General features: G+C 37.7%; 1 protein-coding gene across 1 annotated transcript in view; it reads left to right on the forward strand.

Annotated features, from left to right (window-relative positions):
* Positions 1 to 22948, forward strand: part of LOC149085743 (uncharacterized) — an 87469-nt gene that overhangs the window by 33999 nt on the left and 30522 nt on the right. The window contains exons 3-14 of the mRNA XM_089232137.1: positions 2251 to 2429; positions 3959 to 4128; positions 7181 to 7286; positions 7398 to 7498; positions 11638 to 11799; positions 12222 to 12315; positions 12423 to 12486; positions 14925 to 15080; positions 20332 to 20480; positions 20631 to 20905; positions 21060 to 21117; positions 22026 to 22240. Of these exons, the coding sequence (XP_089088263.1) occupies positions 2251 to 2429; positions 3959 to 4128; positions 7181 to 7286; positions 7398 to 7498; positions 11638 to 11799; positions 12222 to 12315; positions 12423 to 12486; positions 14925 to 15080; positions 20332 to 20480; positions 20631 to 20905; positions 21060 to 21117; positions 22026 to 22240 (1729 nt within the window). The remainder of the gene's footprint in view (positions 1 to 2250; positions 2430 to 3958; positions 4129 to 7180; positions 7287 to 7397; positions 7499 to 11637; positions 11800 to 12221; positions 12316 to 12422; positions 12487 to 14924; positions 15081 to 20331; positions 20481 to 20630; positions 20906 to 21059; positions 21118 to 22025; positions 22241 to 22948) is intronic.

Raw genomic sequence — 22948 nt, forward strand, 5'->3', positions numbered from 1 at the left:
TTCCTCACTTCCATGTGCAGTATATAATAGAAGAATAGGTCTTGAGAAAGATATATTATATGGAGGGGAGGATTGCTGTGTAGAACAAGGAGGAGGGAAAAGCTAAGAAGAACAGAGAATTAGAAAGACACATACACAAAACTTTGCTTCATAGGATTACAATAAAGCTTAGCGATGAGGAAAATCAGATTGAAGAAACAGTTAGCTGGATTGAATTTATTCCAATGGCATTTGGGCGCAATGATCGTAAACCGGTTAAAAGAGGATGGGAATCAACACAACTAGCACGTAAACAAATTCTTCCTAAAGCAGTGAATACGAATTGAATTACTGAGTCTCTTTAATGCACTGCGATGTATTGACACCGAAAAAAAAGGCACATTCGGTGGAGTTGATGTAATCAAGGTGTTTTTCCATTGGTTTTATTAGCGTGGCGCCAAATAGAGCCACCTATCGGTAAATTTCAACCATTTTTTTCTTGTGTAGAAAAAAATACGACTTTTCGATATGTCTAAGGGCGTAAACTGCAACTCTGTACGTAAACTCGTTGATTTTTTTTTAAATCAGTCAAAATATATGAATACCCTTATTGTAAACATTTTTGTCATGGAATGTCCGTCCGAAAAACATTAAATGGCGCTAGATAGTCACTCAAGTAAGTCATCAGCTCTTTTTTCTCCCGTGATTCATGAGACAAATCATCAATTTATTGGTGTTCTGATTTTGGTTGATCACAAACGACGATTGATGGTGGCAGTTCCCGAATACAAAACGCGCATAACTCTGACATCATAAATACATTAGGGCCATATACGAGTATACATATACGCACGCAACGCATTCCGGTATGCCTCAATTCGTTAAAATGAATTCCCTGAGGAATGTTCAATAAGGTAGATGTGCATGCCGTTGAATATCCAGTGTGGGAATGACGCCTAAATCCGAAAAAATCAAGTGACCTCTTCGACATTCCCAGACAAACATTCTATTATAAAAACAAATTCATTTCAGGACACTCTCTACAGCAGTGATTTCCAACGTGGGCGATGGAATGATCTGGGGGGGGGGGGTGCTGTAGAAGCTACGGGTATAACATAGGATTCTATGGGTTAGATTTCGTTGGGGGCGATGGGAGAAACAATTTCTGAAGAAGGAGGCGATGAGGTAAAAAAGGTTGGGAAACTATGCTCTACAGCAAGGGTGCACAACCTTTTAAGCCCGCGGGGTCAGAATATGCGGCATTTCTGCCGTTGCGGGCCAGAAACCTGATCATATAATAAGTGACAATGACCTGTATTTTAAGGGAAATTCCCGCAATTTTGGTCGTCCCGACTTTCTCATAAAAAAAAATGCCATTATTTTTACCCTTATTTTCAACGACGCTTACTTGAATTTTTGAAATCAAGGCGTGAGGTTATTTTTATAACTTATGTTATAATTATTATGAATTTATCATAATTACTTATTGTTATATAATTACATTCATCTCACATATTTGCCAAACACACACATATATATGTACCAATATCCAATACAAAAAAAAACATGTATAGAGATTTGCAATAGTACTCTATTTCCCACTATTGGTGATTCATTAGCAGTTTTCGGCAATAGATGACAGCTTTACTTGTCTTTGAAAATTTATTTTTTTGGCTGTAAAAAATTTATTTTCCTCTGACAAATTTTTTGCCTGTGATTGATTGCTTGCCTTTCGCAATTTTTTTGGTTGTGATTGACAACTTAGCTTTGAGAATGTTTTGGCCTTTAATTGACAACCTTATTAGTCTTTAACTGACAATTCTACTTGCCTTTGACAATTTGTTTGCCAGTAATTGACGCCTTTGATTTCCTGAAATTGAAAATTTTACTTGCCTGAGAGTGACAACTTCACTTGCCTGCAATTGACAACTTCGACAATTTTTTGAAATAATTGGAAACTTTACTTACATTTCACAATTTTTTTACGATAATTGATCATATCCCGTATGGATGTCGATCTTTCGTATTTTTATGTAAGAAATATGGCCAGCACAGACATTTATCGTGTTTGGATACATTGATACCGGAAATCCTTTCACCGGCCGGAAGGAGCCCCTTGGAGAGCCGGCGTTTGTGCATTCCCTGCTCTACAACCTTTTAAAATTTGATCAGATATTCTCTTGAACTAATTAATATATGAAATTCGAGAAAAAAAATTCAATTGAAAACAATATGATATTTTAATTTTAATGTTTTGTTTTGACTCCGCAGGCTTCGACCTGGGGTGAATTCGCTGAGCCCGAACATGCCGACAGCGACGGACAAGCGCACCACTCCCTTGGAGCTGGTCTTCCGGGGGGTCCGGGTCAGCTGCAAGCAGAAGACTATCCTCAGAGACGTCAGCGGGATGGTCAAGCCCGGTGAGCTGCTGGCTGTCATGGGACCGAGCGGTAATCAAGGATTAAATACATTAGATACGTTTCACTTATGCTCTGCTGAACTGTTCAATGTTGTTACTACCAAATTGTTCCTAAGCGACTCATCCCTGGGTGGGCGGTCAGGACCGTTGTAAGAGAATCATGTGTCCCTGGACGAAGTTTTTTCGAGGTCCCCCTATACCAGGCTATTGAGTTTTTTGTTTCTTCCACAATTTACATGTTTACACTCAAAATTTTCAACCAGCTCTAATTTTCATGAGTCTCCTTTGCTCTTGAGACCCTTTTCCCCGGGCCATTCCAGGGTGGGCCCACGCGCCAAGATGGCTTTATGGAAGGCATCAATGAACTGCGAGCGTTTATAGATTGGGATTATTAAGTGGTCTTGATAAAAGTACTATTCATAGTGCAACCCCCCTCTCTCCTTACACCTAAATTTATAAACAGGTCTCTGAAATAAAATTCAATTGCGCTTCGGATACCAGGGCCATTTTTTTAGTAAATTGTTTTTTTTTGAACCGACACTCGTACTTCTTCACACGCGCAGTCTTTCCCAGCATTCTTTGGTAGAAAAAAGCACCATGGAAACGTGAAGAAGATCTGATAGCCTGGGGAATCATTGGAGGATTGGCTCTTCGAAAGGAAGGGGGGGGGGAGGTGCGGATCACTCAGAGTGTATACAGTCGACGGGGCGGGGGATTTTCTTTCTCCGCCCTTCCGCCTATGCTAGTAATACAAGTTCTTTAGAGAAAGGGGAGCCACCAACTATCTGCTACAGCACTTGTGAACCATACAGAAGCCACTCTATCGGTCCCAGCTTCATCTTCGACAAATTTCGCCACCGGATGACCCGGCGGTTATGGATTTACTCCAATATTTTTATCGTATTTCTTTCTAAACGTGTCAATTGTGTTAGAACTCACGACCTCCAGGGGTAAGCTATTCAATTTATTGACAACCCTATTAGAGAAAAATTCCCTGCGACACCATAACCTAGAATTATTGTCCCTTGCAAAGGATATGACGTCATGCAAAACAGAGAGAAGAGAGAGAGAGAGAGGACAGCTTCGTACAAAAAATAAATTCTTCCCTATTATCTTTATTTTACATTCTATTATTTCTACTGCATTTTATTATTCTTGACTCAATTTTTACGTCCTTTAATAAGCAAGTCTAAACAAAATTTCAGGACTTCAGAAAGACGCGAAAAATGGAAAAAATTAATAATTTTAAATTACGAATATTTGGGTGAATTTTCATCTGAATGTAAGGTGAAAAAAATTTCTCCCAGTTCAATAAAGAATGATACAAATTTACTACTTTTTATTGGGGGATGGTTCAAAAATTTTGATTTTGGTATTTACCCTAAGTCAATCATTTTTTTTTTCAATATTTTACTTTAGTTTTAGCTTCAAACGTAAAATTTTTATTCTTTTTGGGACACCTTTCGTTAAACATCTCCTTTACTGTGCTACTAGACAATTTTTTTTAATAGTTTGGTATTGTGAGTCTAAATAAAATGTGTGTGTTTGTATTTTGATCAGGTTCTGGGAAGACGACGTTGCTGAATGCCTTGAGTGGAAGGCAGAAGCTCGATTCAGGATCGATCACACTCAACGGTGAAATCTTGAACAAGAGGCTCAGGCGTAAAATGTGTTACGTCCTTCAGCAAGACATCTTCTTACCAAACTTAACCCTCAGGCAAACCCTCAAAGTAAGATCTTTTGAGATTACTATTATTGAGATTATTTTAGATTCATGATAAAATCAGGCCGGTCATATAGTGTCCGTTTCAGTAGAGGTGGATTTAACGGTGGGTGCACCGGGAGTGCCGTCGGCCTCGACTTCTGAAGGGTCTCAGAGAAACCCCAACTTTATATATATGTTTTTCTAATTTATGGGGGGGGGGATATTTCCCCCGGGGCCCCAACCGACGTTAATCCACGATTGGTAAGAGACAATTCTGGATTGTGGTATCGCGGGTAATTTTTCTCTAATAGGTTTGTTTATGGATTAGCTTACCCCCAGGGGTAGTGAATTCTAACACAATTGATACGTTTAAAAAGAAATATGATGAGCATATTGGGGTAAATCGAGAAGCTATCGTTCTTAAATAACACAAACAAACTTTTCTTATGGGCAGTGCATTATATATTTTATCATACATATGAGTTTTAGTTCTTATAATTGCACTTTTAATTGGGTATTTTAGAAAGATATGACATCCATATTTGTTTTGGGCATCTTTTTTCTCAGCCACCTCGTTGGGTGCTTTGCCTGTTGTGGCCTTGTATTTGTGTTTGCATTCCAAGAAATTTCACATTTTTTCTAAGCATTTCATCCTAATAACGTCAATGCACTTTTGGATTTTGTTTTTGCAACTATTTCCTGCACGCATTTCGAAGCTCTTCAATCTAACTATAAATAATATGTTCAGATGGATATTATGTCATCAAGATAACAGGTATAACTGTTCAAAATATCATTTAGCTCATATGGGCTGCTTTATTTTTGTGTTTCCAAATCCCTTGCTATGAAGATACTTCTTGATTTGGTAAAAAAGTTAACCTGTGCTTCTGTCACGATGCCAAAAAAAAGTAATCATTTGCTTTGCTGCTTTTTCAATTTTTTTTGGTAGGAGATTATTGATTTCCACGAACCCTTCTCTCAAAGAACAGGAAGACCTGCAACATAATACTGCACTTACATAATAACCACACCTTACAAAGGCTTAATAACTCATGAATAAGCAGCGTAATAAAGAGTAGTAATTGCGCCTGACTTAGGTACATTAATTTTTTTTTCAATCTCTTCATGTGCATTATTCATAACCAAGTACGTCTTTCATTAACTAAATGCTTTTCTATGACCTGGTTGTTAAAGTTTTTTGTCTATCTTTCTTAGATTTCGAGATAGCACAAAAAGTTCCTGAATTTTCCACCAGGTGGCGTTCTAACCTTTCTTATCATTTGGGACGTACTCGTATTGCTATACCACTACGCTGCTTTCAAGACTCTATCTGCTATATTTCAAGAGTTATTCAAGATTATGTGAAATTTCCAATGTTCCTTATTTGTCAAATATCCATCTTTTTTGCTCCCGGGCATCCCAAAATGATTCTTGGAGGTAGAAATGATTGTAAGAGGCTGCATAATGTCATCGTATGCGAGATCTTTAAGTGGTTATAACTTTTGAATGGATGAAGATAGAACGATGGAAGAAGTGTCTAGGTATACTAAATTGGATCTGCGCTACACGATAATACCAATCAAAATGACACCTGGTGGGAAATTCTTGAACTTTTCCCCCTTATCTTTACTAATCAACGAGCTTTGAACAAAATTACAGTTCAAATTTGTAAAATTCTATTCAATGAGATGATAACATACAGAACTTACTCAGAATGTGTACACTGATTGTCAAAACTTTTCACCATCTACTTCTACTTTCAACCATCGATTTCTTGGAATATTTTCTGCAAATTTTACGTGGGGAATTTCTTTCAGTATAGAATTGAGAGTTGCAGATTTAACCATTTGCATTTTTTGACTGTAAATCCCACATAAAATCTTTCACGTTTCTTCAAATTACAATTTTAAAAAGGCAGGACTATTACAACTGAATGAAAGCTTATAATTTTCAATTCGCAACTTCAACTCTAAAATACTCCGTAATATTTTATTACTTTTGGACACTCTCTGAACTTCTTTCCGTACAAGAGCAAGAAGAGTTCTCTGTTATTGCCTCATCTTGAGACGCTTTATTCTATAAACGGACATTGATTTTTTTCTCGGTAACGGGCATTGATTACAACATTGCATGTAAAGAGAAGGGTGGCTGGGGAGACAATGGAAAACCTGCTTTCCTCATCATTTTCCCCCCGATTTTCTAAATACGCACTCACACTCTTAGGTACACACACTTACACTTCCGGCACAACTCACTAGGTAGTAAATTGCCCATAGATGGTGAGAGTTGTGGTCGATTTGAAAGCGAACCTAAGTCTTTCCCTTTAAAAAGTCTCGCCACAGAGAGCAACAGGTCTACACATGCACAATGGTACAATTACTCAATCATTGCACTTCACTCATAGTTAGAAAAATTGATGGCAGCACTACACATACAACGCATTACACTGTAACAAACTTTACAGAATAGAAATGAATTACCTTTTGGGTTTTGATAATACAATTGAATAATTGGCGTTTGGATATACCCAAAAGCCGTTTTCGTTTTGGAATTTTGGGTATATCCAAATGTCGATTATTCAATTGTACTAACAAACTTTACGTTAGGTTCACAACACGTACACGCACATTCCAACGTATACCAATTCGTTAGAAATTCAACAGAGGAATGTGGACGAGGTGCATGTGTAGTTTCGTAGTAGTAGTAGTAAACTCAAGTATGAAGGTATATTTTTAAATGAACACATATATGGATAGTACTAATATCAATATTGCAAAGGTAGAATAATTTTTCATTCACTGAGTATCAAATTATGGAGTCTGCCTGAGGACCACTCATGCCATAGTAGCGGACCATTCAGAAACGCTGTTCTAGATTACACACATCCAATCGTTCCATACATAATAATGAACAATTTCCCCTAACATTGCATTTTTTCCGTCACTTTATCTAGGGGGTGGGGGAGAGCTCGATTATTCTATGAAATAAATTATTCGGAATTAAAAGAGATTTTTCGAACAATTATACAATCGTCAGAAAATTAATGCAATTACATTCCATGCAATTCTTTTCCGTAGTTCTGCGCGCTGTTGAGGTTGCCAGAATCCATGAGCTACAAGGACAAGATGAACCACGTCGAGCACCTCGCTGATGTCTTGGATTTGAGGCATTGTCTGGACACGAGTGAGCACCGATTCATTGGATTACCATTTTAAGAAATGTTCACCTAAATTTTGAATAAAGTTTTGTGTATCTGTGACCAATAATTATGATGATAATATCATATCTTTCAAGGGATTGGCGACAATTTGAAGCGTGGCTTGTCCGGTGGAGAGAAGAAACGGGCCAACATTGCGTGCGAATTGCTTACGGATCCAGCTCTGTTGTTCATCGACGTAAGCAATATTATCACTTATTAATTAACACTAGTGTATATAATGAATTTATTATTTTCCAATTCATCTGTTTAGTATAAAGCAACATAATTGGCAAGTCAGGCACCATATCTTTCATGACGTTACATTTCGAGTTGCGTGTTTGGTAATGAGATTGGATGATTATATATAGAGCCTGGAAGTTCGGCAATGGTTGAAATAGGCAGGCAAAAAGCCACAACAATGCCTAAAATAGGCATTAAAAAATTATAATTAATTGGGAAAAAGGAAAAGTAAAACTGCAAGGTACGATGTCAAGTGTCCGAAAACTGGCTAAAAATTGACTACACTCACTGAATCTACTGTTGCAACAATAGATTATAATAACTGGCGGGAAATAGGAAAAAACATTATAGAAAATATATAGAAAAATAGTACAAATAGACATGTGGGCATCCTGATGGAGTCTCTTCGTGAGAATACAGTTTCAAACCCCGTTTACAGGTCTCTCATTACAAAAAGGCTCTCCGCGGAGAGCAGGCAGTCTTACAACGACACTGACATAAAATGAAAATCCAAGCATTTCTATCTTCACTTCCAAGTGTGGAGTACAGATGGCAGCACTAGCAAGTACACGAAACTAGCAAAAGTCGGACAACATACATATGTCGGAGCCATGCATATACATACACTCACACAGCACGTTCCCACATGCATCGATTCGTTGGAAATTCCGCAGAGGAATGATTACAAGGTGCATGTCCTCTTTAGTAGTAGTAGTACAAATAGACAGGAGACGCCGAGCCGATGAAAATGGTACAAGAAACGGAATTACATCATAATCACGAGCCGGAAAATAATCTCCAGATAAATAACACAGTCGATTAGGCTGTGTTATTTAGGTGTCTTTATCGATAAGCAACTTAGCTGGGCAGATCACATCAAAGAACAGAAGAGAAAAGCGTCAGGTGTTCTTCAGAAGATGCGCTTGATGGCTGGACCACAGTAGGGAATGACACGGGCTCTGAGGAGATCACTATACTTGTCTGTGGTTGAACCTATGATAGTTTATGAAGCTTCAATATGGCATTCGGCCAAAGTCCAGATGTTCAGACGGCTTTATTCAATACAAAGACCCTTCCTCCCATTTATCTTTGGTGCTTACAGAATTACGCCTACGAATGCTCTTCAGGTGATCCTGGGCATTCCGCCATTATCCCTCAAGACAGAATTCCTGGCAAAAGTCACGCGTCTTCTAAAGCTTCACAAGCCATGTCCATTGCTAGAGGGAACATTAGTCCCGGACCCCTTCGACCAGACAACTATAAGATGGACCGCGAAAATCCATTATACTAAGCGGTAAAACGTACAGCGTGAACGTTATAAGCGGAATCCACTGTATACAATGACGTCTGAAGAAAAGCGGTGAGAAATTTTTTTGGAAAATCCTCCAAGTGAAATCAATGCCATTCCGAAAATATCAGCGTTAAAGATTGGGAGATTATATAGTATATGGAAATTTTTTTTTTGTGGATTATATACGAAGCGAATGTATAGGTATATAAAAAATGTACGCCCGGTTCAAAAAAATGTACATGCTTTGGGCATGTCGGGCAATTTGAACAGCCCCGTTTCCTACATTCGAAACATAAATAAACACTAGAAATACATTATAATTGGCGTCGTTTTTAACGTTATTTCAATAGTAGGGGATAAATTGAGAATATCAAATAATGTAATAATTAATTTTTCACTTCAGTAGTGAAAACCCATGATGAAGGAGATGTAGATCTAAAATTTAAATATTATTTGATCTGGTGCTCTGTATCACTTGTTCACGGTCACGGTCACGGTCAATAGTTCAGGATCGTGAAAGCAGAAGAAACATCGTATTAACCGATATTTCACTGTATCCGAATATTTTACAAGTGGGCACAACTTATCAATTATTCTGTAAATTATTGAGAAATTGATTTCCCTGATAAAGGAAAATGATATATTGTGAAAAAATATGACCAAAATTTATAAGTATTAAATTAAACGTAATATTCAAAGACAGATGACGCTAATAACCAAAAATCGCGCCAAAATGGGAAAAAAAATTGTCCATCGATCAAAATTAAAAATTATATTAACTGATATTTTACTGCATCTCAAATTTCGCCACAATTAAGTTCAACTAAAATAAATTTTGTCAAAACGTAAAATATAAATTTTCTAAAAGAAAATAATAACATATTTCTATAATATTCATCAATTCAAGAAATTTATGTTTCAAGTCAACAGCAGAGGACGCTAGTAGAATCATTTCTTTATTTTACAGCCACCACACAAATTTTTTTACAAATCACTACATTTTTAATGAAAATCGGACTGGGAGCATCAACTTGTTGCGGGAACACGTTTCCATCTGGAGGACTAATACTGTGAAACCTGTCTCAGATGGTCACTGTATAAGACAGAAACCAAATCTATGTACCAAAATCTAAGGTCTATCACATATATTTTTTGAATTACAGTGTTTTATAGACAAAATGTAGGGAGAAATTTCAAAAAATTCACACGTACTAAAACATATTTTGGTGTAACTTATGAACATATCGTGCAATCCTTTAGATTTTGGTTCATAACCTGCAAAATTACTAGCTAAATGCACTATGAAAATCACAAAGGCATTTCATTAATAAAATTTTTTGCAATCGTGTTTCGAATATCACATGAATTTTGCCTAAAATTTGACATAAAAACGACTTTTTCATAGAAAATATAATAGATAGACCAAAATTTGTCACTGTTTTGACCATTTCGAGACGCTTTCTATCAAAAAATGTATTTAAAGTTTACTCCAGGACCATTTAAAAAAAAAGTGACAAGAAAGGTAGTCGGATACCTTAACAAGGTATGCAATTTCTCGATTTCTATTTTAAATGCAGTGAAACCTCGCTACAACGACACTCTATATAACGATATCGTTTACTACGATAAATACCTCTATAACGATATTTTTAGGAGATTTTTAAAATCGCTATATTCTATATGCTAATCGCTAACGTTCGCTCAAAAGCATTTTGAATTTAATCTTAACTTCGTCACTCGTTTTCCTTCTTCTGAAAGCATTTGATAACATCAGGATTTTGCTCTAAAAAACACCGAAAGCTGAAGAAAGTTACTGGTGTTGGTACTTTCTGTGTATGACACAAAAGCGAAATACGGTAAAGTTCTTTACAGGGGCAATGCATCTTTGTGAATTTTTATAACTAATTAATCAAATACAATTTTTTGCGGAGAATAAATACATAAAAGTGCATATTTTGATGGAATTAACAGTCTCGATGTAGAAAAGATGACGACAACAGCATTAATTTGATCACACGTAATTTTGCTTCTCAATGTAACGATAATCCTCTACAACGATGTGTCTCTCTTGATCAGCAGAATATCGTTATATCGAAGTTTCACTGAATTTAAAAAAATGAATTTTTGACAAAAGTAAGTGTTCATTCTATTGCTATGTAGGAGAAACGTTTTATATTGAAGTTTAACTATTAGCACATTAAATATGAAATTTCAAATGTGTAGTTATATTTGAAACAGTAAACATGAAAAATTTCAAAATAATAATATGTATGTCTCTATTTTAAACTCGTTGTTTTATAGAAGTGAGGGTGATGTTCTCAAAACTCACAAGTTTCGTAAACGATAGAAATAAATGACTGCATATATTTTTATGCGCACCTTCTCTAAAACGGAAACCTGTCTGAAACGGAAAATGATTTCAGTCTCTTGACCTTCCGTTTTATACAGGTTTCGCTGTATTTTTGTTTCGGAATGCTTTGGAAGAAATTTTTCCATCAGAGAAGTCTAAAAATATTTTTGCTTCCGAATGCTTTGAAAGTCATTTTTCTATCGGAATTCTTCAAAACCATTTTTTCTTCGGAATTCTTTGAAACCCATTTTGAATTCAGAAGATATTTAGAAAAATTTAAAAGTTAAAAAAAATAATTTTTACTTTAGAATTCTTCAAAGCTTGAAAACTTCTCACTGTAATCTTCATAGCCTGAAAAAAATCTTCTTGACAGCTGCGTGCGCTCATTAAATCATGTCTCATTTTGACATGATTTCCTGTTATTTCTGACACTTAAATCTGTATCTCTTTCTAGGAGCCTACAACAGGCCTTGATTCGAGCACGGCTTTTACTCTTATGCAGCTACTTAAGCACTACGCACAGGAAGAGAAGAAGACTATAGTTGTGACGGTTCACCAGCCTTCAAGCCAAATTTTTCACATGTTCGATAGGTTGCTGTTACTCAGTGGAGGGCAGGTGAGTTCAGACATTATCAATTCTGTTGCATTTATTCATTCATGTTAAACAAGTATTTGTGAGAAGAAAAAAAAACAGATCTCCAAATTAGTTCTCCTACATCACCCAAAACCTCAAAATAATTACGCCATTATTTTCATAAAGGTGTTTTAAAAAAATTCATAAAAATAAATTTTATACATGGATTTTTCACCTAATTACCTGCATGATGATGTCAAATCCTTTTAGCAAAGCGGAAAACCCTTAGAAGAAATATTTTTCTAGTAAAATTATCACAAAGTGATTTCGTGTATAATGTTTGCTAGCTTACAGAATATTTCAATGAAGCCTCACTTTCACGGTACTATCCTTCTCCATGTCATTTTTTTCTCACACACACATCTAAATGTTTTGCATAATTATTGGTTATCATTATTATACAGGTGGCGTACTTTGGCAACGAAGACAAAGTGGTGAACTTCTTCACAGGAATAGGATTTCCAATATCGCCAAATTACAATCCCGCTGATTTTATTAGTAAGAAAAACCACGGTGGTCTATATTTATATTAATAGTTTATTTAACGATGTATTTTTTCAGCACCAAAAGTGTCTAAACCTGAAAAATTTCTTCTTTATCCTCAGTGGAGCACCTGAAGAAAGACGCCGAGACAGAAGAAAAAATCATTTCCGCCGCTGAAGAACTGAAGTGAGAAAAAGATAACCGTAATAATAATTAAAAAAAGCCCCATCCATATACAAGGTGGTCATAAAATAACTTTGCAGATATACGAGCTCTTTGTGGCCGCAAAAAATCAACTAATGTTAATGAAATTTGAGATATAGGCGTTTATATAAGAGTATGGGCTCGAGAATGGGATGAGAAACAAAAACCTATCTCTCACAGTTACGGTTCCAGCAACAAAATTTCCAAAAATTCAAATAGCAATACTCACTTTCATACACTGCAAAATGATTGACGCAGTAAAAAAACATGATCGCCGTTGAAACGGTACCTGCAGTGCCATAAACACTGGCGTAGGACGCACACACAGAAAGAAGATCTCATTAAGGATTTGCTATGCTAACCGCTCTGTCGGGCATCCCACGAGAGACAGGTTTTTATTTCTCGTCTCATTCTTAAACGCATACTCTAAAACACCTATACCTCGAATTTAATTAGCATTCGTTGATTTTTGCTGCCATTAGGTAGCTCGTATATCGACAAAGTGACCTACATGTGTCTCAGCACTGCGTTTTCAAACTTCTAAGAGGAATAGGGTGCACCTAGACTACTCGAAATCACATAGCAATGCAGATTATGCTTTCCTGATGCGGTAGATAGCATTGTACGGAGTCAGGAGTTCTGAGCATTTAGTGAAGGGGTGCACAACCTACGACCAACGGGCAAAGTGCCGTATGTCAATTTTATGAAGTCCAGTGGTGACAATGTATAAAGAATAGATGTATGATACTTCTGTTGACAGTGCTAAGAACAGGGACGGCTAAAAAAAAAGATGTATGATATCTCTGTTGGACAGGGACGACTCAAAAATAGATATATGGTACTCCAGTTGACAGCGCTAAGGACAGGGACAACAGAGACCCCGTTCTTACCCGTTCCAGACATCTTTTCGAAGCCCTTCGACATAGAAGCCGCACCTGTGAAATGATCCTTGAAACTTCCATATTTGTACATACGCACCAAAAAATTAGTTTTCTCCTGAACACAAATTACTCCATCTAATACATTCATACTTTGAATATTGCAGACAAATAAATTTCTCAAAATTTTTTGCAATTATTATTATTTTTCCTAACCTCTGATTTAGCGCTCGTCTTAAATGGCGCCCTGTGCTGCCACATGGGTAGCACGGCCTAAAGAGCAGCTCCTGGCTGAGGAACTGGTTGCACGCATTGCAGGGAAGCCCTAGATACGTTTGGAATCTTTCAGAATGTACGGAATTCCGTGCACCGGAGATGTGAGACCAGCATTGCAGCTCGTGGACGACAGTCTCTGTCTCTGAACATCTTCCTTCTGTTAGTGTACCTTTATTATCAAAACGCCTAATCACTTACGTGGTGTTCTTTAACTTCTGGTGTTTGTTTTCTGTGCACGCCACTGCGTCAGAAAAGCATTTCCGACCCTGCATTGCTATGTGATTCTGGGTGATCTAGGTACACCCTACTGCCTTCTAGAACTTTGGTACTGAGACACCCTGTATTTACAAAATTGATTTAAAATAACAGATCTAAAATTGAAGTACTCGCAATGTATACAAGATAGACGTGAAGTGCTGGGCCATTTTAAAAATTAATAACAAATCAACCAATTGACAAGGAATTTAGATAAATTTGACACATCCATAATTTTACGGACAGTTTTTTCAGCAACCTTCGTTGGACATTTTACCTGTTGTGACCTTTGTGCATGTGTTAGTATAAAAGGTGCGGTTTGTTCTGAAATACTTATCATGGCCCAGAGTTTTTTGCCTTTATTTTTGATAAATTAAAAAAAAAGTTCAAATTTCACTCATTGGTGGCACTGCAAAACAAAAATCTCGACACAACACATAAAATACAACCCAAATGGTGAGTAAGTAATGTTTATGACAATTTGCGTTGCATAAAACCATTAACTTCCAATATGAGCACCCTTTTTAGCTCAGGCTACATCTAAAGGGGTGAAAAGGTGCTCGTGTTGAAATATGGTCGTTTCATGCGCACATTGTCATAAACATCAATTATGTTCTGCTTGTGTTGCGCTTGCATTTTATGTATTATACAAATACAAAGGCCACAACAGGCAAAATGCCCAACGAGGTTGGCTGAAAAAATTATGCCCATAAATATTATGGATGTCAAATACAACCAAAATATAGCAACTCAATATAAAAGCATATCACCAAAGAAAAAACTGGTAATTAATGCTATATAATAATTGTATAAGCCTCAGGGCCAACAATATTGTAAAAATAAATTGGTTGATTTGTTATTAATTTTCAAAATGTGTCCAGGACTTCTCGTCCACCCTGAATTTTTTTTACAGTTACGTTCCTAATTGGAACGTGTTCGTGCCCAAGATCTGATATATATTCATAATATATATTTTTGGCTATAACTAAATATTTAATTATTACACTCCAGAAGACGTGCCGATTATCCGGAAGAGCTGAAGGACGATTTATGTCCCGGACCTTCACAGGAAAAAACCGATGATGGTGTTCCGTTGACCGATGGTGAAGTCCGGTCTATACAGTGCCCACATTGTCGAATGAGTTTGTGGCAGAGACTTCATCACGAGTGAGTAGTTCATCATCCATTCATTTAAATTTCAGAGAATTAACATTTCTCCAGTAATGCATAATAAAAATTTGCCTTTTCAGTTTTTAACTACAGTGGAACCTTCCATAACGGGCATTACCTGTTAGTGGGCACCTCCCGTTAACGGACACTTTTTTTGTATTGCGTCGATGGGTGGGGGGGGGGGGTCTCACACAATGTATTTTTAATATCCATTAACCCTTTAAGCGCAATGACGACTATCTGTTAATGGACACTCCTATTTAACGAACAAAATCTTCGATCCTAAGGGTGTCCGTTATCGAGATGTTCTACTGTACTACGGTGTCACATTTCTTGAATATATGATACTAATTTGGGACTGAAATGATTATAAAGTACGTACTGCTGCTGTGAATACCAAAGTGCTGATAATGGCGAGTCGGTTTTGATGATCAGAGCAGACTCGGCTACGACTCGAGCATTTAACGGAATCGAAGATCAACAGAGTAGTTTCACACGCTATACCGTTTGTCGGAGTTGGACTTCAACAGGCTAGGCTAGCATAAATCCAGAGTTTATCAGGATCGAAGCTCGGTAGAGTAGTTTCAAAGCTAGAGCGTTTGTAGGGATCGAATTTCATGAAAATGCCTTCAATATCTAGATCGTTTGTCGGGATCGAAGCTCAGTGGACTAGTCTATGGGTGTGAACATAGGGCGTCCGTATTTCCGATTCTGGAAACCCGCATCGTCTCCGATTGGTTAAAACCCGAATTTCAACTTTTTTTTTTAGCCTGAAATTCGGATTTTTAACCAATCGCAGACAACGCGGGTTTCCAGAATCGGAAATACGGACGCACTATGTTCACACCCTATAGCCCCGTTCACGTGTGCAAAGATTGCGGAAGCGTTGGGAGTTCTAGCACCTGCTTGACCACTTTTTTTCCTTCGTAAGGAAAAAATGGGGAGCTGTCTTTGGTGAAAATTCTGGAAGCGGGTTCTAAACCCGCTTTTTGTGTTTCCCATGTGAACGGGGTTTATGATTAGATCCAGCGTTTCTCAGGATCGACGCTCCGCAGGATTGCTTCAAATCCTAAGGCATTTTCCGGAATCAAAATGTAGAAGACAGGCTAGGCTCTATTTGAAAGCTGATCGAATCATTCGTATACAGCTGCAATTGCAATTAACGGGTGTCACGACCCCTGTCGGTGTTTAAAAAAATGACTTCAAAAAAATATTTCATTCAATTGCAAATCAAATGAAAGAAATTTCGTGTCAGTCGGTTAATTTGTTTTTTCGAAACAAAAGATAGAAATAATAAATTAATAATAATAATAATAAATGTATAAACAAGAAAATTTTTTGATAAAATCGTGTTCAATCACGTTAAGTTTTCAAGTTTAAGATTAAAAAAAAAAACTACTACAATAAAGAGATTATGAAGTTTTGCAAAAATGTTTATTTGATATGTGTTAGTAAAATGCACCTCCGATTTTTCACAACTGACCAATAGGAAGTATTTAAAAAAAATTTTTTTTGAATTCAAATTTTCGAAATTTATACATTTTTTCAAACTTTTAAAGTTCATAAAATTCTAACGAATTGTCAGAAATGAAAATTTGAGGTTCATTGTATTACCGCAAGTTGAATAAGCATGTCTTTAGAAAATTTTCTCGGGGTAGTAGTTTTTTTTTTTTTGTTTTTCTGTTATCTTAGGGGTCATTCAAGTATAACGTCAGCATCGAGGGGAGGGGGTTTCGGATTTGCTGACTTTTGCTGACAAGGGGGTCGGGAGGGAGGGGGGGGGGGTAAAAAATGGCTGAAAATCTGCTATCGTAATACTTGAATGGCCCCTTACGTATGAACTCAAAAACTGCAATCTGAGAAAATCTCTTTCAAGTTACTGCCAAAGCACGAATTGTGTCCAATTCACTAAGTCACCGGCCACTTTGTGGATTGGCAAAGAGTTTTGGCCAAAGTCAGATTTTCAAAAATGATTCGAGCATTGGCCGGCCAATTTGCGAAGTGGCCGGACATCCCTCGCCAAAGTTCGATGTACTCATATAAGACGGTCCGGAAGGTTGTGCGCCAAATCCATTTTTTTTTTCCTTTTCATTGACAACATGTGATATGCAGGGTCTTTATAACTAAAGTTCAGTTTTGAAATGGCCATAAAAGGAAAACTACTGGAAAATATGTTATCAAACTTGGTAATAGTTTACAGCAGGTCATGGGATTCAATTTTCAGCAAAAAAAAAAAAAAAAAAAAATCTAAAACTCGCCACCAGCGGGGAATGGCGCTGTATGCAATATTGTTAAACGAAATAAGACATGAAGACACCGGTTTAAAATGTTTTTAATCGTTTTTAAAACGTGTTACAAATCATGTTCAATATGGCATCCACCATTTTCTGAAAGCAAATTAAATTACATTACTGCGTTCTCAACAGTAGCTCTTAGCATATCAGGAGGAATGGGGTTTTTTTTTCCGGACATGTCGGTGCACCGCATTTTTCAATTCCGCCAAATTGCTTGTTATCAACATAAACAGTGGCTTTGAGGTAACCCCATAACCAGAAGTCACAGGGGTTGAGGTCTGGTGATTGGGGTGGCCAAGAAATGGGGACGTGTCGGCAAATAATCCGTTCATCGGTGAAATGGTGCTGAAGTAACTGTTTGACATTGTACTAATGTGAGGTGAAACCCCTCTTGCATAAAAATTGTGGTGTCTGAAATGCCACGTTGCTGAAGTTTATAATTCTAACTTGCATTCCTCCTGCCATAAGCCCTGTAGCCATTGCGATTTTGCATAACCCCACAAACTGTTTCGGTTTAGAAACGATTAAAAACATTTTAAACCGGTGTCTTCATGTCTTATTTCGTTTAACAATATTGCATACAGCGCCATTCCCCGCTGGTGGTGAGTTTTAGAATTTTTTTTTCCCTGAAAATTGAATCCCATGACCTGCTGTAAACTATTACAAAGTTTGATGACATTTTGTCCAGTGGTTTTCCTTTTATGGCCATTTCAAAGTGGAACTTTAATTATAAAGACCCTGTATATTAGCTGTATTGGATTAGCTCCATGTGACGAGAGAGAGAAAAAGATAAATTTGAGAAAAAAAACCTATAAAAATAGTAAAGAGAATGATTACCGCGTTGTGACTGTGGCTTAACGTCTGCTGATGGACATAATTACCACGAAAAAATATGCCAATTTGACGATGATCCGGATGTTATCGGACTTTGGCCAGTGCTGTCTGGCCGCTTCGTGAACCGAATTACAGACATTGACTGGGGCAATTTACAACGAAATTCGCCAATTCGCAGTCCAACCTGCCACTTCGCAAACTGGCTGGCCAAAGTCTTAAATTCAGACATTGACAAGGTTAATTTTCAACGAAATTGGCTAATTCGCGAAGTGACCGGCCAAATCGCGAATTGGACCAATTTCGGGTTTTATGGCAGTAACATATAAAATCATACTATAATTCATTACTTCTTCCTTTTATTTTGAAAGGATAAATTAACTGATTGACATTTTTTGCATTGGACTTGTAATGAAATGGAATATTTTTTAGTCATTTTTGAAAAATCGACGTCAGAAGGGCCGTGACCAGGGCTATATAATAAGGGCTGTTTCATGACGCACCAGAGTCGGTACCATCTGACGTCATGCCTCAAACAGAAGCGAGTGCGTCCGCTTTGCTACCCTGTCGATCACGATAGTTTGCAATCGCTGTACTGCCCATTTTACTGAATTATTTCCCAAATTATAATTTCGATTATTGTCATTAGTACATCTTTATTTATTGGTCTGCTTTTCTTCACCATTTAAAACATTTAAAAAAAGAGGCATTTCGGTATTTGTTCATGAGGTAACTTCCACTGAGAATGTTTTTCTCGAACGCTACTGCCCCCCCCATTTCAGTTGAATCACACACATACGTTACTTAATTCAAATCGGGTTGATTGAAATCCATCTCTCGAGAGACATTATTTAAATAATCTTCCAAACTTTCTAATAATTTTTGATTATATTTTTGTTTTCATTTGAATTAGCTTTTGTAAAAACCTTGGACTTCGTTATTACCAATACGACTGCAACATGAAAAATGGAAAAAAAGAAGAAAAAAACCTAATATAAAAAATGTTTCAAGTTATTATCATTTTAAATGCTAATATAAAAAGATATTATTGCATGACGTACCAATTATTTCTTGGATGCATTTTTTAGATTATCTATATACGTATATACTGTATAATGACACGTCCGGACTGACTCACTGACTGATTCGCTGTTTCATCATCATCGAGCTGAAACTACTGAAGTTATGAATATGTAATTTGGTCAGTAGTTTCATTTCATGAAGCAGACCCACTAAGAAGGTTTTTTTCCCTTCAAAATTCAACCCCTAACGGGGTCATAAGGGAGTTCAAAGATTATATAGAGAAATAATGCCGAGCCGAAATCGCTGGAGCTATATCGATGAAATTTGGTCAGTAGTTTTATTTCAGGACGTAAAGATTCACCATAAACAGCGGGAAAGGGATTTTTCGAAATTTGGCCCCTAAAGTGGTCATGCCCCCCCCCCCCCCAAAGGCTATATGGAGGCAATCGTCGTTGAGCCGAAATCGCTGAAGCTATAAATGTGAAGTTTGGTCATATTTTATTTTATAATATAGAGACTCGCCGAGACGGGATTTCTGGAAATGCAACTCCCCAAAGGGGCTATGAGGGATTCAAATGTTATTTGAAGGAAACATCGCCAAGCAATTTTCAAATTACCAAATCCCTGCGAGCAATGCCTCAGGTAGCAGCTAGTAAACTATAAAAGGATCATGAGAACACCGCATGCGCATACCTGTGACAAACACCCATGAACGAGAGAGATCATTCCCTTAAAAAAAACAGCAAATAAGCAACTAAAATGCAAAAGCAAAAAAGCACGTTTTGTGTGCTGCTGTCGTTTGTTAACAATGGGCTTGAGCAGTGACGTCACGCAGTAGCTCCGAGACCACGCCCACAGAGCCAAAGCGGCAAGCGCGACTTCGAAGGGATGAAACAGCCCTGGTCGCACGTGAACGTCGTCATACTATTGTATATCCCTGGGTCGCGCGTGACACCCCTGTCGGATCATATGGAAGACTCCACAGTGAGTTTACGACACGCATCATACATCATGCTCGCGACATTCAGTGATAGAGATAAAAATGATCGAAGTAATAGTAACATGTAATAAAAGTATTTCTGTACTTTGGAAATTTTCAGAGATCAAAATGTTAGCCAAGAACAAGCCTCTTCTTACTTGTGGAACGTTGCCAAAGAACCCGCTGCTGGAGTGGCTCTCACGCAACCTGTCGAGCTGCGCGCGATGTTAGACGAATCCAAGAAGTTCCCGGTTGTTTATAGCAAAGTTGGTGAGTGAAGAATCATAACCCCCGCCCCACCCCTAGATCGTCCGTGATAATTGATATCCTTATACCATGTTGTAGTAGTCTTGAATGAATTTTAGAAAAACATTCGAAGACACTTTCGAAATTCGACCATGTTGTTTATCTTACTCTTAGACATGCGCGAGGACGACGACTCTGGAAGGTCTTCGTGGTCTTACGACAGCAGATCCTCTTCGAGCAGCCAGGAAGACCTGAGGCCAGAGCCCAAGTGGCCAACCTCGTTCTGGACGCAGGTGAAGGTTCTGTCGCAGAGGAACTTCCTGGAAGGACGTCGGAGGATGTTGTCGAGGCTCAATTGGGCTCAGACGATCGGCTTGGGTGTCATTAGCGGCCTCATGTGGTTCCAGATCCACAGGAAGGAATCGACGATATTTGATGTCAAGGGATGGGTAAGATAAGATTCTTCCTCTACTTAATGATAAACACAATTTATTTGATAGGTAGCGATCGCCTGACTTATTGGTCTCATGGTTTTATAACTCACTGTACATGTATTTATTAACATGAATTTTCATATTAGAATCTTTCTTTTTCTCCTTGAAGATGTTTTTCACGGCTTCTTATTGGATGCTGTTCGCATTGTTCGAGACCCTCGTTTCTTGTAAGTAAACCGCCAAGTCATATCCAAAGTACAGGAATGTCCCATATATTCGTACATAGTTTAAAAATTCATAAAAATTGGAGGAATTGGGATATCTGAATGGGGTCTTATGGATAAATTTTTCTTTTGGTTCAGAAAAAAATAGACCAAAATTTTTTTTCGATAGAGGGCGCTGGACGAAAGTCTTTCAGATTGACAGGAGACCTGAACCTTTCTTCAATCTCTTCTGTGTCCTAAATGTTCGTAAAGGTTCAGCCAGCGATTCACAGCTGAGGTAAAACAATGCCACGAATGGTGCTCCTAGTACCCACCAATGTATGTGTATCCACATCACAATGGAAACCTTGGTGCAAGCGCATGGACGCCGGAAGTCAAAAATGTTTGGTATTGCTCGAGTAATGAACATAATGTTCACTTGGATATGCATGAAGACCATACGTTCACATCCAACAAAAATGCTTCATTTTTGGTAAATCTCCCACCGTGTGAACTGGGAAGGGAGGGATGAGCTATATTTGAATGATGATTGGTGTTGCTTTAGTAACATGGGCATATATGTTCCGGTGTCCCTGTGTAAGCGCCAGTAGCAGGAAAATTTAGAAATAAGCTGTTAGTTGTACACCCTGCATTTTATAGGACTCTGATAAATTCCAGGACTCTGATATTTCCAGTAATTTTTTTTTCGTACAGCGCTCTCTACTGACAACAACTTGAACCAAAGTTTCTCCTGAACCAAAAAACCTCGCAAACCGCTTCCGAATTTTTTAATTTCTTCAATTTTTATGGATTTTTAAACTATTTAGGAATTTATAGGACACCCTGTATAAGAAATATTTCTGCCATGTTATTCACATTTATGCACATATTGATTAGGTTTCTTCAACTTGTTTTCTTTTTCATTGACGCAGTTCCGCCGGAGAGGGAGGTTATCCACAAAGAGAGGGCTTCTGGTGCCTACAGGCTTTCGGCCTATTATTCGGCCAAAATGCTGGGCGAGTTGCCTCTCGTGTTCACTTTACCTACAGTATTTCATATAATTTCCTATTCGATGATGGGCTTCCAAGGATCGTACACATTCCTTTGTCTGTGGGGTTTCCTTCTTCTCAGCACGGTCGTCGCTCAGGTAAATTGAATTATACGTGTTATGGTGAAAATGTGATAAACCGGTGATTATATGAATAATACCCAAGCGCGTGTGTGTATGTGTCCGTTGGTTAATTTGATAAATACAATCGGCCACACTCTATTCCGATAACGCGGATACTCCGCTTAAACTGATAAAATCCTCCGACAACAAAATTTCACCCATAGAGACAATGTTAAAGTTCCCCGCTTAATACGACAATTTCAACGACTTTTCCCCGCTTAAACGAATATTACGCTTCACAAGTCAACTGTTAACACACATCAGCCACTATACACATAATGCTTTTATTGAATGAAAACATTTGGAATTACAAAATAATGAGAAATATGTTATACTAAGTTAAGATAAATACATTTGAGAGCACCAAGTATTCAAGTTGTCTTCAATACGAACATTTAGGCCCCTTTCACACGGAGCGGATGCGGATGCGGACGCGGATGCGGAAGCGGGTCCGCATACCCTTTCACACGAGCACTGAAGATGCGGGTGTTTCGCCCGCATCTTTAGGTTGAAATTCGTGCATAAAAACTATTTTTTCGCAATTTTTGTAACTGTTTTTCTCCTTCACCCCTGATTCAGTGCCCATATGCAGCCTAGAGGTATTCTTTGGTGGTTTAGTCTAGAGCCACATAGAATATGGGAATAAAGATGTCTTCATTCCGATCCTCACAAGTAGTCGATGGG

This window comes from Pholcus phalangioides, unplaced genomic scaffold (assembly GCF_987345545.1).
Source record: "Pholcus phalangioides strain wild (caught in Gottingen) unplaced genomic scaffold, Ppha-v1.0 ptg000005l_1, whole genome shotgun sequence".
Classification (NCBI taxonomy): domain Eukaryota; kingdom Metazoa; phylum Arthropoda; class Arachnida; order Araneae; family Pholcidae; genus Pholcus; species Pholcus phalangioides.